At 38.3% G+C, this 19,627-nt stretch overlaps 1 protein-coding gene across 2 annotated transcripts in view; it reads right to left on the minus strand.

Moving 5' to 3' along the window:
- Positions 1-4,808: 4,808 nt before the first annotated feature.
- The window catches only part of GLRA3 (glycine receptor alpha 3), a gene marked incomplete at its 3' end in the record, with an annotated part of 150,957 nt that continues 136,138 nt past the window's right edge, over positions 4,809-19,627 (minus strand). For both annotated transcript variants that reach the window (XM_080672708.1, XM_080672707.1), the window contains one exon: positions 4,809-5,081. In XM_080672708.1, the coding sequence (XP_080528834.1) occupies positions 4,809-5,081 (273 nt within the window). The remainder of the gene's footprint in view (positions 5,082-19,627) is intronic.

Genomic DNA, 19,627 nt, shown 5'->3' on the forward strand with positions numbered 1-19,627 from the left:
ACCATACTTATTCTTTTAATGTGCTTTAATCAAGTTGATTATTTTGTAGTCTTTGCCTTGTCAGCATTAATAAATACAGACAGGTTGTGTGTAAGCTTATGTCCTATACTTGGAATGGCTTCTTTTCTTTACTAGTTCACCATCAACTAGATGAGAAATACAGGTGATATATGCTGATAAATTTTGAAAGTGTTTGCTTTATTATCTACTAGAGGCCCGGTGCATGAAATTCATGCACTGGGGGAGGGGGTGTCCCTCAGCCCAGCCTGCACCCTCTCCAATCTGGGACCCCTTGGGGGATGTCTGACTTCTGGTTTAGGCCCGATCCCAGGGGGACTGGGCCTAAACTGGCAGTCGGACATTCCTCTCACAATCCGGAAATGCTGGCTCCTGACTGCTTGCCTGCCTGCCAACCTGATCACCCCTCCACTCCCCTGCCAGCCTGATCGATGCCTAACTGCTCCCCTGCCGGCCCAGTCACCCCCAACTGCCCTCCCCTGCTGGCCTGGTCGCTCCCAACTGCCCTCCCCTGCCAGCCATCTTGTGGCAGCTATCTTTGACCACATGGGGGTGACCATCTTGTGCGAGGGTGTGAGGGTCAATTTGCATATTACCTCTTTATTATATAGGATGTTGCAAATTATGTAGAATCTATTTTGGAACAGGAGATATGACCTTCAAGGTGGTTAATGGTTGATTGGTCTAGGACTCCAGCATGTTTTCTTTCTGTTTCTTTCTTAGAGTGCTTGCTCTCAGTTGTTAGAGGACACACCTGCAAATTTAAGTATTGCCAATTTCTTACTTGCAATAGTGAGAGAATTTTCTATTTTTAATATGGGCCAATCCCATATTCCCTTGAATCTACTCCATGGAATGTGTACTGTGTACTTTATAGATGAAAGGAAAAGTGAGCTATCAATATAATACTCAGTTCTCCAAAGTGACTAGCAGGTTGAGATCTATTGTGTTAAAAACAGAAAAGTATATTTTTTAAAAAATGAGGGCATGAAAGCCCTATTTTTCTCTTAAATAATAACTACTTACATTGCACAGAGTGGTAGAGTAGTTAACAACCTGCTTTCTTCTGTGAAACATGTTGGCTTATTTTTTCACTTTATTTTTCTAAAATTTCCATTATCTTCCATAAGATCTTAGAAATTCATAAACCCAGATATATGTATTAATATTTTAGGGCTATCTAGATTTTAAAGCAAAATTTATAATTCAAAAATTGTAATTCAAAATTTAGGTAAAGTTTATTAGAATATATTCAAAGAACAGGACTAAAAATTGATAATAGAACTGTCATAATGATTCCTTAAATACAGGAGCTAGGATGTGGATGGGCTCTCTAGGTGAGTAATTGTTATGGAGAAACATCCAGAAAGGTTGAAGAAGGTTTAAAGACTCTGGCTGCCCTATCTGGTTTGGCTCAGTGGATAGAGCAGCGGCCTGTGGACTCAGGATCCCAAGTTCGATTCCCAGTCAGGGCACATGCCTGTGTTGCAGGTGATCCCCAGTAGGGGGTGTGCAGGAGGCAGCCAATCAATGATTCTCTCTCATCATTGATGTTTCTATCTCTCTCTCCCCTCCTTTCCTCTCTGAAATCAATAAAAATATATGTTTAAAAAGAAAATAAAAAATGAAAAGACTCTGGCATTCTTGCTTCCACAGTTTCTTTCTGGAATCTATTTTAAGTAATAAAAAGAAGTTCTAGGTACTTACTATATTTGAACTCCAATTCTAATGATTGGGAAAGACAGAGAACAATGTCATATATATACTAAGGTATAAGACTTCCTAAAAATTCATATACTGTGGAACCATATATTTCAATGGTTGAGATATATAATTATTTTTAAACGTGAAATAAACTTCATGTACTATACAAAAATTACAAATTTTCTAATGTGGCTATTTAAAAATATTTCAGCCTGATCAGCGTGGCTCAGTGGTTGAGCGTTGACCTATGAACCAGGAGGTCACTGTTGGATTTCCAGTCATGGAACATACACCTGCACTGTGGGCTCAATCCCCATTGGGGGGCATGCAGGAGGCAATCAGTCAATGATTCTCATCATTGATGTTTCTATCTCTCTCTCCCTTTCCCTTCCTCTCTGAAATAAATAAAAATATATTTAAGAAAAGATAAAAATATTTCAGAATATCCATATTAGAATTGCAACTTATGTGTGGGTAATTAGTGTATATGCACACATTTTATTTTCTCAATATTAATAGTTTTCTCATTGGCTCGATTTGAAATATTAGGGTTTGACACAGAAATTGTTCAGGCACATACTACCTTAGGATGCTAATTATAATGTACTTTTCTAGTTTGAAAAGATCTAGACATGTTCATTAGAAGGGGCACATTCTTTTAAAAATTTTGGATACAGCCTTGTCACTGTGGCCATATGAGTGAAGACTGTCATAGTATTTTCCTATTGTGATAAGACAATGATAAGTTTATATACATAAGCAAAGAATAATACTTTCTAAATAGATCCCTACCATCCCAAGACCCCTGCTGACAATTTGTCTCATGGCTAGTATTTTTACATTCCAAGTTTTAGGTTTAGAAAAGACATTTTTAATATTTTCAAATATAAACGTAAGTAATGCCCATGAATTTCTTTTGGGTCATAAAATTCATTATATCTCTGTTTGCTTCTGACAGAATTCTTTTAATTTAAGCAATGATGAAGAACTTTTGAAATAAGACGTGTAAAGTATAGAAAAATGTATTCAAGTATTTCAGAGACATATTAAGACAATGTAGTTTATCATTACTTTAAGCTACCCAGCTTATCCTCAGAGAACACAAACAATGTATCTTGCTCTAATCTATCTTTAGTACAAGAAAATATTTCTGTGCTTTTGTTTCATCTACACCAAATGAAGAAGTATATATGTTTAACTTTTAACAGTTCATCGCCTTAACCACTTGGCAACCTTGTCAGCTGCACATGTTTAACTTTTAGGTGCACAGTCCTCAAAATAACTAAAGCACATAGTACTAACTTCTTTCAGTGTGGCACTTACATTTAGTGGCAAAGATGATAATTTTTTTTCTAATATTGTTTTAAATTTTTATAAACAAGGGTAATTTGTCCTTTTAGTTACAAAAATTGTTGAACATACATTAGTTTTTAAGTTATTTTTAAAACTTAGAAGTGGATAGACCAGAGTTCAAAAACATTGAGAAATGTTTAGCTTTAAATGGCAGTTCTTACTTTTAGTTTGAGATGGTTAAAGGTCAGAAAAGATTGCCACCTTGTTCAAAACTGGCTTATTTTTTCCTCGGAATTCTGAGTTCATCGTTTTCTTAATGTTTAAACCTTCCTCTGTTAGTAATTTGGCACACTGAGTTTCCATTTAGTGTATCTGACCAATAATCATGCATATCTAAGAAGCATTCCAGGGCTCTTTAAAAATACATTAATGATAAAAATAATACAAAAAAGAGCAAAACTGAAAAATAAACAGAATCTGGTTCATTTTAACCAAGAACTCTGTTACATAGCTATATTTAATTACACTGCACAAAATGAGTTAATGCCCCATTGTAGTTGAAATAATTCCATGGGGTTGCTGATAAATTTTAAGTAAATATTTTATTCAAAATTATTCACATCTAGTGAATGGCTTATATTAAAATCATTGATTCACAATTATATAAACTGTCAATCCTCACTTTATAGAAATAACTTATTTTTATAATTTAGATTTAAAATCTTCCCTCCTTAAATTTGGAGCTAGGAGTTTGAAATCATATAACTTTGATGGGAAAACTTTTATTATTAAAAATCTCTCACAAATTCAATTTTATGTCCATTAAATTCATTTTTATCAAAATGTAAATACTATAATACCATTGAATTTTAAAGTCTCATTCTAAGTTAAAATTTAAAAATCTTACTGAACTGTGTTCAATTATATCAAAACATTAAACATAATTACATACAGACAATTAAGCAGCTATTAAAAATCTAACAAAACAAGGGTATTGGCTTGAATTTTTTAGTGTTTGTCAATAATTAAAAACACATAGATAAATAGCTAAAACACTTATTTAAACACAACAATGCTGTTTTCAGTATTTTCACCTTCATTCAAAGACATATAAAGTTAAGAAAAGTAGATATTTATAGAATGTGATCTCTTGAGCCATTCATTTTAAATTTCCAAAGAGCAAAATGTAATATTCTAAACAACTAAAGCTATTATCTAAATAATAAAAGTTCTTTATTTTAATCTAATTTGAATTTTTTGTTATTACATAAGTTGGTCTGGTAGTATTTGTATGTACAATTTTCTATTACTATTAAACAAGTTTTCCATTGAATTAACTTATTATTTTTCTATCTGTAACTACAGTATAAGAAAATATTTTAAAGCCTCAAGCTACTAATTTATCTTCAACATTTCCCTTTTATCTTGGTATAAAGTTCATTGTGCAAATTTTACTTTGTAAGATTATTATTAAATTAAAAATAAAGGACTCCAAAGTAGTTTTCACATGTGCTATTATTTGACATTATATAACATATAAACACATTGGCAGTGATACTTCCACTTATGTGATTTACTATGAAAGAGCAAATAAATCAATATGAAATAGAATGTCTATAATACATAAATATATATTTGGTATTCATTAAAAGAATCTTAATTTGCCTCATGACTTTGCATAGCAAATTATAATACCACACACACACACACACACACACACACACACACACCTATGGTGATGACACTTCCTTTTGATTTGAGTGTTTGCACTTGATTGACCCAGAGACTTAATCTCATTGCTGATGGATATCCTCATGCCTAAGAATTTTATAGATAACCCAGTAGAAAATATTAAAAATCAAAAAGGCTAATGGGAAGCAGGCTCGGGAGATGGTGTCAATCTTCTTGGCCCGGTCGATAAAGATCTTCCTCATTTCATCAGGGCTTTCTGGCATTACCTGGACAGGACGGTTTGGGCCCTTGGGGGTCACACTGTCTTTTGCTTGCAGACAGGGTCCCATGCCATAGGCTGTGAAGCTGAATCGACTTTCCCTTACCTCATCATCCTGCCATAAGAAAAACATAAGAAAACACTTTAGTCATGAAATAGAGCATAATTAACAGCAATTCAGAACCATAACTTAAGCTTTATCATGATAAATGTTAACATTATTAAAATGAAAAGACAAGTCTATAAGTATGAGTTGCTTTATTTCCCACTCAAGTTTTATTGATTGAGCATGCATCACATAGTTGTGTCCATTAAGAAATATAAAACTCTCAAATTATACATTTTAATGGAAAAGTAACAATTCTGGTATTGTCTATATATTGCTAGAATATCTAAATAAATTGAGCAAGAAAAAAATCTATTGGGTATTATGTCATATATATTCACAGACTAAATATTTTTTACATTATGTGTATAAATGGGTAAATATGATATTAGAGGGAAAAATACATGCCAGGATCATTGACTGAATTTTCATTTTTCATGGAGGCAAATATTTTAATGCTTATTTCCTACACTTTTATGTTACTTTGTTTCAAAATACAGTTTAGTTCAATAACTCTGGTTGGTTTTTGTTATCCTCAATGCTACTCATATGTTTTATACTAACCCATTTGGCAGACTATAAAATAGTCCCATATTCTGTCTTATATACGATTACTTTTTAAGTGCATTGATTTAGTTGAAATTATTAATGAAATCTGGCAAAAGTTTATTTCATGTTAAAGAAAATTATGAATTATTATGTTCTAAAAATTGTTACTTTTCTCTTAAATGTTACAAATTGAAGAGAATTCCCTATGCATATACATGAAAGAAAAATATAAACTTAAGGAAAAATTATTAATAAAACTATAATAAATAAACACTGTTCATGATAGGAAAATATGGCACTTACTAATTTGTAATAAAATTCATTAATGAGTAATTTAATTTGACAAATTTATTTAGATTGTGACAGTAGATGGCTGCCAATTAATTGATTTTTTTTGCACTAAGATTGAAAGTTTAAAAGATGACATTTTACAAATTTATTATAGTTTGCCTCTTATAGAAGTAATTTTTATGGTAATACAAGAGATAAAAGTAAGTACTCAAACTCTTGAAAAATATTTTGTGTTTTGAAAGTAGGTCAATGAATAGTATATTACAAAATATAAAAGTAACAAATAAAAATTAAAATGGATTCTAAAAATGAGAAGATGATCAAAGTTGATGTAATAATTATAAAATAGGTTTCTGGTGAATTATGAAGTAAGGCAATTCCATCTGAAAGCAGAAACATATAATTATTGGAAAATATCTCAACTGAAGATATACAAGGAATTGGAATTTTGAGGAAACCGGTAGGACATAAAAGCTGATGATCCAAATCCCACGTAATTACTGCTGTAATCTTGCAAAAAATGGAACTTGATTTTTAGTAGTCTTTATAAGAATGTTCATTTGTGTTGGCAATTTGTTTTGCTTCCATGGAGATTTTAAGGCTATATTATTGTTTGCTTTGAATTTTTGATTACAAAAATGCTAAGATTTTAGGATTCTAGCAGCTGTGCTTAGCAAAGTAGTATCTATTGACTATCCTTTTTTCTAGTTTTATTGAGAAATAATTGATGTATATCGCTGTATAAGTTTAAGGTGTACAACCTGATGGTTTGACTTAAATATATTGTGAAATGACTATAATAGGTTTACTTAACATCCATGATCTCTTATAGATAAAATAAGAAAAAAAATTCTTCTTGTGAGAAAAACTCTTAGGATCTACTCTCTTAACCACATTCTTATATATCATACACCAGTGTTAGCTATAGTCATCATGTTGTACATTACATGCCTAATGCTTTTTTAACTTATAACTGGAAGTTTTTACATTGTAACCACCTGCTTCAATTACTACCTTTCTCACCATCTGTTCCAACCATATTTTCAAACCTTTGGAGACCCCCATACCTCAAAACAGAAATAATCATTTAAGATTGACCATATTTAGTGAACAACTGTATTTTTCTCAACCATATCTTTTCACATAACTGACTGTGAGTAAAGGGTTAATGCCAGCCAGCCTGGGCTGTCTCAGGACTGCTGAGAGGGACTTCTGGTTCTTTCAGCATCACTTCCTTGAGAACAATAGAGTTCAGCTAAATGGGGAATGTGGAGTTTGCTTCATCCACAGTGAAGGAGGCACCTGCTCTGGGGAGGCCATGCAGTGGCCTACGTGACCGGACGGTATATAGGCTTGGTGGGAAATAAAGGCTGTGGCTTCTCTGTGTCAAGGTGACCCCAGCCACATGCCTTGGCTGTTGTCTGTGGCAGCTGTATCTACATGTCGTGTGGGTGAGGGGCAAAAGAGCTGTGCTCTTGAGTGCCTGCCAGGCCTCCCACTTTGAGGAAGATGCTGTGTCTGATGGGAGGCCTGCCTCACATGCCCCTGTAGGACTGAATGAACATTATATTAAGTTAAATTCTACAGTGCCTGAAGGGCCTGCTTGACAATTCGACCCCCAAATTTCAGCAGTGGGACAGAAGCTGACCTGGCTCTCAGATCATTGCAGACTCCAAAGGTTGGGAGGGAATTCTGAATGAGAATGTGATACTGATCCACCCTGGGTTTGAGGCAGCGGAGGTTCTTTGGAAAATAACTGAGGATAAATCTTACTATCTGAATATGAGTGACACAGTCTCATACCTTATTGAGTTGGTAGGTGGGTGATTAGTAAAATAAAACTGTAAGGAACGGGGGTGAAAGAACGGAAAGGAGAGTGGCTCGAGATACAATTAATTCCTTGTCTCCTATTAATTGATTATCTTTGAAACTGAAACCACTCGGGGGTGGGGAAGAGAAACAAAAGCAAGGAAAGCAAGCAGCTTCATGGCCTGCACTAAAGATGGAAACAGAGGTGCTGGGATTTAAAAGGACATTGCACTTAACCTTGATGTCACTTCTCTGTAACCCCAGGCAAGTGGCACTGGAAACTAGTAACTATCATGCAGCCCGGTCCAACATAATGTAAACCACAGATAGAAGCCATGTGTGTAAGTTTAAAATTTAAATTTATATTTGCTACAGTTTAGTAAGTTAAAAGAAACAGGCACAATTACTTTTAGTAAGACATTTTCTTTAACTCAGTATGTCTTAAATATTCTTTAAACATTTACTGAAAGTAAAAATTAAAGAGATATTTTACATTCTTTATTTCTTACTGAGTCCTTGATGTCAGTGGATATTTTAACGTGCCTCAACTCAGACTTTATATTTCTAGAGTTCAATAGTGCCACATGTGGCTGGTAGCTACCATATTGAAGAAAGCAATCTATAAATATAAAAGCCTAAGCGACCATTACGACCAAATGACCAGAATAATAAAACGACCAGCCAACCAGTTGCTATGATGCACACTGACTACCAGAGGGCAGATGCTCAGTGCATGAGCTGCCCCCTGGTGATCAGTGCGCTCCCACGGGGGGAGCAACACTCAGCCAGAAGCCGGGCTCATGGCTGGCTAGCGCGGCTGTGCAGCAGGAGCCTCTCCCAACTCTGCAGCAGCACTACTGAGCAGCAACAGGCGCAGTGGGCTGGGATGAGCGTGAGCGGCGTGGCGCCAGGCCCCAGCTCAGGCTTCTCCCTGGCCACCTGCTGCTTGGTGCACTGCTATATCCCTCGGGAGATGTCAGACTGCAGGTTTAGGCCCAGGGATTGGGCTTAAACCTACAGTCGGACATCCCTCGAAGGGTCCCGGATTGCGAGAAGGCGCAGACCAGGCTGAGGGACGCCCCCTGCTGTGCATGAATCTGTGCATCGGGCCTCTAGTTCCAATATAAAGAAGCTGGGTCTCCATGTTTTTCAGGATCATGAGGTTGATTGACCTAGAGGCTGATCATTTTTTTTTGCATGCTGCAGCACAAAAAGTAATGTTTAGTGTGAATGCTAGCTCCTAAATTTGCTGCAGCGTTGCCATTCAGGAATTATTGGCAGGCGTATAATCAATGACCCTTTTTTGAGTGTGTGGAGCCCTGAGTGGTGGGAATCTATACTGAGGAAGGCCGCTGCCTGGTTCTCTCACTGCTGTGAAATAGAATAGCCCTTTAGGGAAGTAGCACTTCGATAATTTAAAAAATGAGCCTACCCAAACCTTATCCTCTGGCCTCCTCTCTGGTAGACACTGTGATTAGGAGAGTCCCTCGGGCATCAGTTCCCCAGGTGGCTCTCTTTTTGGGAAAGCAGCAGGGAATATATAATTCATGGGCACATTTGCTTTTGCAGCTGCCACGCTAGGTTTTACTGATGGAAGAAAAAAAAATACCTGGGCTCTTCAGAAGAAAGGTCATGGCCAGAGGTGAATCTATTAGCTCTCTTTGGGTGGCTTTTAAGACACAGAAGAAAATTGACAGAATTCCTAAGACAGATTTCCTACCATATTATTGCCCGCTGGGAGGAAGGAAATCTGTTCCAGTTCCGGCAGCTGCTTCCCTTAAGAACCCCTGTTAAATCTGCTGCTTTCATCTCAGAAGTTAAATCCAATGATGCCAGTGGGGAATGGAAACAAAAGGCACTTATATGACTTGCTGAATTTACTCCATCCGTTAGGTCAGCTGAAACAAAGAACATTGACTGGAAGGCCAGGATCTCCTTGCTTAATTCTGAATGGGGTTTCAAGGCTACACTACAGTTAAAGTTGAATGTCCAGGAGTAGTGAACATAGCTTTGGGGGATCACTGGGTGCCAATGCACCATGTACAGTAATGCTGCTGGGGAATGAGAAGGCTATATGAAGAGCAAAAGAGAACCTGGTGGGGCTGAGAAGGAGGCATAGTGATGCTGTGGTAGCAGGTATCATGGTCATAGGCAAAACTGCAAATAGGAAAATAAGGGACTAAGATATATCCAGTAGGTGGCATTGTCTTTGGCTAAATGTATAATCAGGGACATGACATGTGAAAGAATGATCTTGCCAAATCTGGCTTGAATCTAATCTTGAGCAATTGTTCCTTAGCCCAGATATAACTGGATATATTAAAATAAGAGCCCTTGGAATTGCCTGAACCTTCCTCTATAGTAGCTATTAAACAGTACAAGATTTCAGGCAAATAAAGAAAGCTCTCAGCTTTGAGTAAGGGAATGGTGGTGACAACATTAATTTTCTCTAGAGCATTAGCGTCTATCCTATGTAAAACTAAATGGGTCCTGAAGGCTGACTACTTGTGTTCAGTCTTCTGAAACCACTCAAGAGTTTCAGAAGGGCAAAGGAGGCTGGTAGGCTTTGATAGACTTGACTAAAGTGTTCCTCTTAATCTCAATCTAAAAAGAGTCAAACACAGTGTGTCCTCTTGTGAGGTAAACCCAAACTATAACCTAACTGTCACCCTTAAGGAAACCCGAATTCCCCAGCATATTGCCACAACCTGGTTGGAAACAGTTTGATTCAGATCACTGTCAAAAGTAAGCTGGTTAATGAGAAATAATAGTTTCCCTCTCCAAGGAGAAAGTCAAAGGAGGTTTTGGAAACTGCAGTGGCACACATGACTAGGTAAAAGTGGCTAACCTTAACCTTGACAAACTACTAGAGACAAGTCACAAACAGTGAAGGGCAAACTGCTGTTTCTTCTGGATCCCACTTGAGAAAAACAGCTTTCAGGTAACACTACCTGAAATCTGGCAGATAGATTTTGGATTTCTGTTGGCCACGCTATATAAAGTGACTAGAAGACAGACTGAAATTGAAAGGGGAACAAGAGATTTGAGGCAGCCATAACCCAAGCTGACTCTCAGAGGCCTTAAAATTTATCCATTCTGCTGCTAAAATACATGTGGACTGGAGTGTCTGGAGAAAGCTCAATAGAGGCTCCCTAAGGTAGCTGCTAGACTAGAAAACTCTCTGATGCTGTGAGCAGGTATAGTAATGTATTGGAATGATGGTTACTGGCATTCTCTTTTCTTCTAAAAGGATCAAGGCCCCAAACTGAAGGAATCTGAAGGGCATCAGACTATATGTAAGCCTAAAGTTTCCACCATGTTAGAGGTGATGTCAAAAAGGCATGGAACAGACTAATGAGTCTCAGAGGGAAGGTGGAGGTGGGTGGTTGGATGGGGAGAGTTTAACCAAAGAATTTATATGCACGTATGCATAACCCATGGACACAGACAATAGTGTGGTGAAGGCCTGGGGTGGGGGGCGGGTGCAGGATGGAGGAGGTCAATGGGGAAAAACAAAGGGGACATCTGTAATACTTTCAACAATAAAGATAAATTTTAAAAAATTTACAGCAAAAAAAAAAGGCATTCTAATTTAAAATCCCTGATAAAATGAAAGTGGTATATTCAGAAACAAGTTAAGGGGAGTACCTCGGGCAAAGTATATTATGTTCATGAAAAGGTACCTATCTGACAATGAACCAGTGATGGAATCTCTAGTTGAGCTACCAAAGTGGTCTAAACATCATGATTCTCTTTCCACTGAGGCAAAACAGGCCACCTGGTTCACCAATGAAAACTCCTATATGGAAGGTCAGGACTCAAACCATACCTGCAGTGGAATGAATAACTGTAGTTGAAGAGAGCAAGCAAAGTCCACACAATGGGCTGATTTGAGAACACTATACGTGGCAGTATGGGAAGAATTGGTTCTTGCTCTCAGAGCAATATCTGGATATTCAAAGATACCCAGGGTGGGAGTTATACTTCCTAATGGAAATTCTAGGGTGGAATTAAATTAGGTAATTTAATGCCCCCCAAGTTGCTAGCTCAGAAGAAGACAAATACCTTGTCTTCAGATACCTTGGACAGGCCATGGACGTAGCCATGGCAGTATCCAGGCCATGCAGCAATGGACAGAACTGTGGCATATTCCTCTGTTGCACAATGAAAGCATCGATGTGGTGAGAGCTTGTCTTGAATATTAAAAAAGAAAAAATTGCTTGAAAATTGCTTTGGGTGAAAGCTCCCAATGACAAGCACTCACACACAGCCGGCAGATGGAATACTTAGGGTCTTTGCCCATGGCTCCCGGAAGATGTAATGGATTTTGGCAGAAATAGACAGCTAGTCCATCTTGGGATTTGTTTACACTGTAACAAAAGCCACAGCTGACAATACTATTAATGGCTTGGAACAAGACATTTTATATCAGTTTGGGCCCCTACAATAGATCTCATTGGACAAAGAAACACATTTAAACATGACCAGTGTATAAAACGGCCCAAGAACACAACATAGGAAGGGCATCTCATACATATCTCATCTGATGACAGAGGAATGGTTTATATAGAAATTGGAATGAGCAATTAAAACATGCATTACTAAAGACAGGATGACAATGACATGATGGCTGGCTAGTTCACTAGATGAGTGTGTATGAGAGTGAATATGAGTGAGTTTAAATAGAAATGCCTTTAGAAAGGTGTCTGGTTTCTGGTGGGGGAAGTGTATGGGGTGGAGTGTTACCTGATATAATGACTCTGGGTGAAGCATGATAATGATCCCTCTTTAGGGAAAACTGCTATTTGAAACTGCTGTTTTAGAATTCTTTGCTGTTTTGAAATTCTGTTATTTTTTAGACTGTACAATAACTTTGTTTTTTAACTTGAATAATAGAAGAGATAAACTTAATTGTCTGACCTTGCAAGCTAGCCATCTAACTGATATGCTGATATTGATGCCAGGTGCCTGTATAGATATGATACCCAAGGTTACAGGTGTCTGTATAGATATAATATGATACTCAAGGTTACAAGTTGTCTGTGTAGATATGACAGGTATTTGCTAGATATGAGATGTACTCAAGGTTACAAGCTGTCTACAAACATAACTTACACAAAGAACTAGAAGGATATAAAAAGGAAATACTCCTACTTGTGTTTGTTCAGAATTTGACAGAGGTAATCTTCTCTGAACCTGCACGCAACAAAGATGATTCCTAACTAATTGGCTCATTAAGTCATCTTGTCCAGCTCACTGATTTGTGATACAACATTGGTCCACAATTGTATTTGCATTTTTTAGCTCTAGGTATCATTGCTGCTTATGACACTGCATCTATTCCTTTAAACTAGAAGCCATTCATGCCCTGTGCAGGCGAGGGAAGAAAAAAATCTTGTGTGCTGAGTAGCTTACCTACTTTATCTGCTATCTCTCTTGCTTTTCATCCTTCTAAAAAGTTAAGTCAATGACCTACAAGATTAAAGATTATTTCTGTCTTGTGAGTATGATTGTGTCTTTAAGCCTATCATCAGAGCTATGGTGCTGTACTGAACAAAGCTTATATCACATTTGGACACTGGTTTTAATAGAAAATGACACATTGGAACAATTTAAACTTAACCATCTTTAAATAGCATTGGTCCATCATAAAAAAATGGCAACAATTTGTAAAACTGCCATCATTCTATGTGCATGCAGTGATGATAGTCTTGGCAAGGCCAATGTTTCTTGCACTGTGGTCTACGTAACACCTGTCTTAGAATCAATTACTGGGAGGGATTTGTTGAGACTGGTTTTCCAGGTCTCCGTGCAGAGATTCCTTCTCATTAGCACTTAAGCTGTCCCACTTATCTGCACGTCCAACAGGGTTTGTGGGTGATTACAATGCACAGTCAAGTTTCAGAAACAAAAGTTTCCTGGAGGCACAATGCAACTATCCTAATCAGCTTGAATTTGTAAGGATGTAAAAAAAATTTTTAAATTTCTCTAACACTTTCTAATTTACATTTTAAGTGGTAGCTTATGAAAATACTGTATACCCTTGTAACGGCTTTTGCATTGGTATTGAACTATTATTTTATTTTTTAGCAATTCCTGTTTTTAAGTTAAGGCTGTTTCTAGGTAAGGCTATATGTAAGACTATACAACCTGTATCTTTATCCGTTTTAAAATGTACTACAAGACACAGGTATATGTTAGAAAAGAGACTTTGAATAAGTATGTCATATAATGTGATTTATTACATTATTATTTTCAAAAGCACCTAGATTATGATGTCACTTAAAAGTTCATCACCAATGGCTTTCCTATTAATTTAGGAGTTGAAGAAATAGAAACCTTTAGTTTTAATGAAAACACTTTTCTCATTAAAATACCTTGTTGAAATATTTATTTCCTGGCAATGGCAACAGAAAATAAGAGGGTGAGGAACATTGTCTGCATAATAAAAATATGTGTGTACTATAGCAAATCATTTTCAAATATTTTATATAGTCATAAATATACTAGATGGTCCAAATTTAAATTCTGAGTCAAGATTGGTATTCAAAATGAAAATGTTCCATTATAATTAAGTGATTGCATGGCCTCATCATTTATTGCCAGGAATCTGTATAGTCTTAATTACTTAGCTCTCAGATTTTTGGTTTTTAGTTCCAAAAAAATAATTATAGCATTATCTAGCAGGATTGTTTTGTTTTGTTTTTAGGGTGAGAGAAAATATATAAAACACCCAAATAAGTTACTCAAATTACTGCTATGATATTATTAATATTGTGTTCATTATAATTGTAGTATTATGAAAATTGCATAATTACACAATATAAAATAAAAACATGAATACCGACTTGAATCATTTTACTATTAGGTATTTTAAATCTACAGAAACTAAACTAGCACTAAAGTGCTATGTAAAATAGACCTACCCAGTTGCTTCCTCTGCAGTGGCCTTGCACTTGTGTTTCACTTAAAAATTAGTCAATGGCAGCCTTGGTCAGTATTACTCAGAGTTTAGAGCATCGGCCTCTGCACCTAAGGGTCATGGGTTCAATCCTAGTCAAGGGCATGTACCTGGATTGCAGGTTCAATCCCAGCCCAGTCAGGCCGTGTGCTAAAGGCAACCAATCAATGTGTCTCTCACACATTGATGCTTCCCTCTCTCTTCCTCTCTTTCTCTCTCCCTCCCCCTCCCTCCCTCCTTCCCTTCCACTCTCTCCAAAAAAAAAAAAAAAACAATGGAAAAATATCCTCAGGTGAGGATTAACAACAACAACAAAAAAATTAGCCAACAGCATACATTTGAAAAGAGCACTTTGCCCCTCTAAGTCTTACTCTCTTATTGGGTTTGCTATATGACTGTTAGAATCCTTTGCAAATCTAATTTCTGCAATCAAGAAGTCTTTAGCCCTGTCAATATGTTCCATGAAAAAGCACAAATGTTTCAGGTGTGCCCATTAGGTGAGGCACTTAGAGTCATCTTATAGCTTCAGAAATAGGATCTCAGCTCTGTTAGATCAGACGTCATGTAGTCAGAGGCTGAGAGAGAGAGAGAGCAAAGGACCGCTAGACCTCACAAAGGTCATGTTTTAAAAAATGACTGGTCTATTGGGTTCTTTTTGAAAGGCTCCACTTAAAGCATTAATTTCTTTTTTTTTTTTCTAACCCTAACAGCCTACAGAAGATGCCCATCCTCAAGGACGGTGACTTTGTCTTGAGGAACTGTACTCTCCTTCCCATTCACCTAAGCCCCCAGCCCACTGCACCTGGTTCTCCCACTGCAGGCCATCCCAGACTCCACAAAGCACTGAAGGCCAAGGAAGCATTAATTTTAAGCACAGTTGAAGCTTTTCTAATAGCTCATCATTAATATTAGATTATTATGTTAAAAAATGCATTAAATAATTTTGTGACTAATTTCTTTGCTTTGTAAACTCAGTGACAAAATTATCCTGTGTTTATGTTTGTTTCAATGAATTTTCTAAAATCACCATCACTTAGAAAATTCTAAGGTAAGATAAAAAACATGAATGATTTAAAAATATTATTTATTTCAAGTAATGCTAAAAATATTTCTTTGATATAATGCCATTTTCTGGAGATATTTTCAGCTTAAATATCTAATGAACTGAAGGCCCAAAAGCAAGGTGTTTAGAGAGACATTTAAAACTTTTGACACTATGTGTTAACCAATATTTAATGTTCATAAAATTAAGACACTTTACAACTAAAAATATAGGTATTAGTAGAAATTAAATAGAATAAATTGAAAATGAGCTCAAGAACATGGCTGATTAAAAAGGTAAATTTGAAGTTAATTTTCCCACAATTAAATGCTCTTAATATGCTTCAATCAAATTAGAAGGGTAGGCATTGAAGAAGGTAAAAAGTTATTTACTCAAGTGCACAATTCTTTCTACAGGAGGGCTGTTTTTACTAAATTTGGAAATGAGACAAATGTTTCAGTTATTAAGCATCAATACCATATTGTGAAACATTCAAAGTGCTTTTCTTTTTATTTAGGGAACCAGAGGCCCAGTGCATGAATTCATGCACATGTGGTGTCCGGCTGGCCTGGCCCCAATTGGGGCGGATTGGGGCAGATTGGGGCTGGGCCTGTTGGGAGGAGGAAACGGCGGGAGGTTGGCTGGTTGGCCCATCCTGATCGGGGACCAATCAGGGTTGGACCAGCTGCGGGGAGGAGCCACAGGCAATTGGCCAGCCGTGGGGAGGGGCTATGGATGGTTAGCCGGCCAGCCCCACCCCTGATTGGTTGGGGGGGGGTGATCAGGGGTGAAGCTGGCTTGGGGAAGGGGCTTTGGGCCAATCAGGGTGGAGGCCAATCAGGGGCAGGGCCAGGCAGGGGGAGGGGCTGCAGAAGGTTGTCAAGCCAGCCCCACCCCCTATTGGGGTAGGGGGCGATCAAGGGTGGGGTCAGCCTGGGGGAAGGGCTGAGAGAGGGTTGGCCAGCCTCTCCACCCTCCCCCTGGCTGGCCCTGCCCTCAATCGGGGTGGGAGAGGCTGATCAGGGGCAGGGCCAGCTGGGGGGAGGGGCCGTGGGAGGTTGGCTGGTGCCCGCCCCCCCCCCCATCAGGCTGGTTTGTGGTTTGCTGGCCACAGTGGGCATCACAGTGACTGGTCATTCTGGTCATTACAGCATTTTGGTTGCTGGCTTTTTATATATATAGATTATATTAAAGACTGATTCCCATAACAGGAGATAGATTGAAAATCCAAGTGTAGATACAGCCATTCAGTTGAATTGCTTCATTCATCTCTATCATTAACTATAATATACATAAGAGGTAAGAATTTTCTATCCTATTCTTAGCTCTCAAAAATGACCAAAAAAATCTTATGTGGTGAAGGAGTAGTGACAGCATGAAGATTGTCAGTGAGTGGTAAATAAACATTAAGAATCAAAGAGTGTTAGTAATGATTATGTGAATTGCTATGAGATACAGCAGCATTAAATATGTTATTTTTATCCTAATGTTTCTTCCCTAGTAGATACCCTTGGGGTGCTTTTTTCTTTCTTGTTCTTTCAGGGTGTTTTTATACAATGACAATGTTAACTAAATTATCCCAAAGGTCATTTTGTTAAAGTAATTTTCTGTAACTTTTAATTGCCAAATAGGAAAGTAACAGATGGAGAAAATATGAAATGCTATTAATTTTCAGTTACATGATTTCCAAGAGTGTGGATTTTGAAAAAAATTACTAATAAAATAATGGTTTATTTTTGTTGGAAAAAATCACAATCAGACAATTCTAAGGTAAGATAAAAAACATGAATGATTAAAATATTGTTTTTCTAAAGTATTAGCCTAAAGTAAAATATTCAGTTTAATACATCTGTATACATTTATATATTATTTAAAAATAGAAGTGTTTAAAAATGCAATTATAGATAAGGTTAAAATACTTTATTGTTGCAAGTTAATTATCAGTATAAAATTCTTTAAAACCTCACTCCTATGAAAACCTTGCATTTATTATAGATGATATTTGAATTAGTTATGAATTATGCTTGACATATTGAATTTAGATGCAGAAATGGTTTGGAGATTGTTGAATGGTAAAATGTCAGCTTAAAATGAATGTTTTATATGAAATATTATGAAAATTTAATTCAATCTTCTATGTTTTAGATTGATAAGAAGTCAATGAAATAATTTTAAATTATTTATATATCTATACTATCTAATAAAAGAGTAATATGCAAATTAACCACCACTCCACTATACCCACAAGCCACACCCACCAGCCAATCAGGAGCAAGTATGTAAATTAACCCCAACTAAGATGGCTGCAGCCACAGAGCGAGCAGGAGGCTTGGGTTTCCCCAGCAATGGAGGAAACCAAGCTTTCTGCACACTCTGGCGGGCCCAGACCTCCACTCAAGGCTACAAAGTTTCAATTATAGAAGATAAATAAATTCCAACAAAAATGGCGCCAGCCATGGAGCTGGAGAGAGGCTTGGGTTACCCCCTGCAATGGAGGAAACCAAGCTTTCCACACACTCTGGAGGGCCCAGGCCTCCACTCAAGGCTACAAAGTTTCAATTATAGAAGATAAATAAATCCCAGATACCAGGGCCTCCGCTTGGGTCGCCAGGGGGCGTGGCCGGCCTGCAGATCACCACAGGCCCCTTGCCCAGGCTGCCCCACACTCCAAGGGAATCCCCACGCTGATCCGGGACACCCTTCAGGGCAAACCAGCTGGCCCCCACCCATGCACCAGGCCTCTATCCTAATCCTATCTAATAAAAGAGTAATATGCAGATTGACCATCACTCCAACACACAAGATGGCTGCCCTCATGTGGTCAAAGATCCTGCCCCCATGTGGACACAAGATGGCCACCACAAGATGGCCAGCAGGGGAGGGCAATTGGGAGGGACCAGGCCTGCAAGGGAGGGCAGTTGGTGGCGATCAAGCCTGCAGGGGAGGGCAGTTAGGGGTGGCCAGGCCGGCAAAGGAGGGAAGTTGGGGGCGACCGGGCCTGCAGGGGAGAGCAGTTCGGGGGGACCCAGGCCTGCAAGGGAGGGCAGTTAGGGGTGGCCAGGCCTACAGGGGAGGGCAGTTAGGGGCAAACAGGCTGGCAGGGGAGCAGTTAGGCATCAATCAGGCTGGCAGGGGAGTGGTTAGGGGGTGATCAGGCTGGCAGGCAGAAGCGGTTAGGGGCAATCAGGAAGGCAGGCAGGCGAGCAGTTGGGAGCCAGCAATCCTGGATTGTGAGAGGGATGTCCGACTGCCCATTTAGGCCCAATCCTGGGCAGTCAGACATCCTTCGAGGGGTCCCAGATTGCAGAGGGTGCAGGCTGGGCTGAGGGACATCTCCCCCCCACCCCCATGCACGAATTTCATGCACCAGGCCTCTAGTTTCTAGCATAATATACTAGATTGTTTCAGTGCCGAGTCATAATCATGGAGTGAAATAATATTATGATAATATAGATATAATAACATAGATAGCATGTGTAAAAAGCAGTACTATAAACCTATTTTAGTTAACTTTGAGATGTCAGTCCCTACAATGCATGTGAAATTAGATTAAATAAAGAATATGTTACTTTATTGAATAGTAGAGGCCTGATGCAAGAAATTCATGCATGGCAGGGGGATCCTTAGCCCAGCCTGCACCCTTTCACAATCCAGGACCCCTCAGAGGATGTCCGACTGCTGGTTTAGAGGGATCGGGCCTAAACTGGCAGTTGGACATCCCTCTTGCAATCCAGAACCGCTGGCTCCTAACCATTGCCTGCCTGCCTGATCACCCCAAACCCCTCTGCCTGCTTGCCTGATCGCCCCTAACCACTCCCTTGCCTGCCTAATTTCCCCTAACCCCTCGCCTGCCTGCCTGATAACCCCTAACTGCTCTCCTGCCTCCCTGATCACCCCTAACTA

Source organism: Plecotus auritus (assembly GCF_963455305.1).
Source record: "Plecotus auritus genome assembly, chromosome: 6".
NCBI lineage: Eukaryota > Metazoa > Chordata > Mammalia > Chiroptera > Vespertilionidae > Plecotus > Plecotus auritus.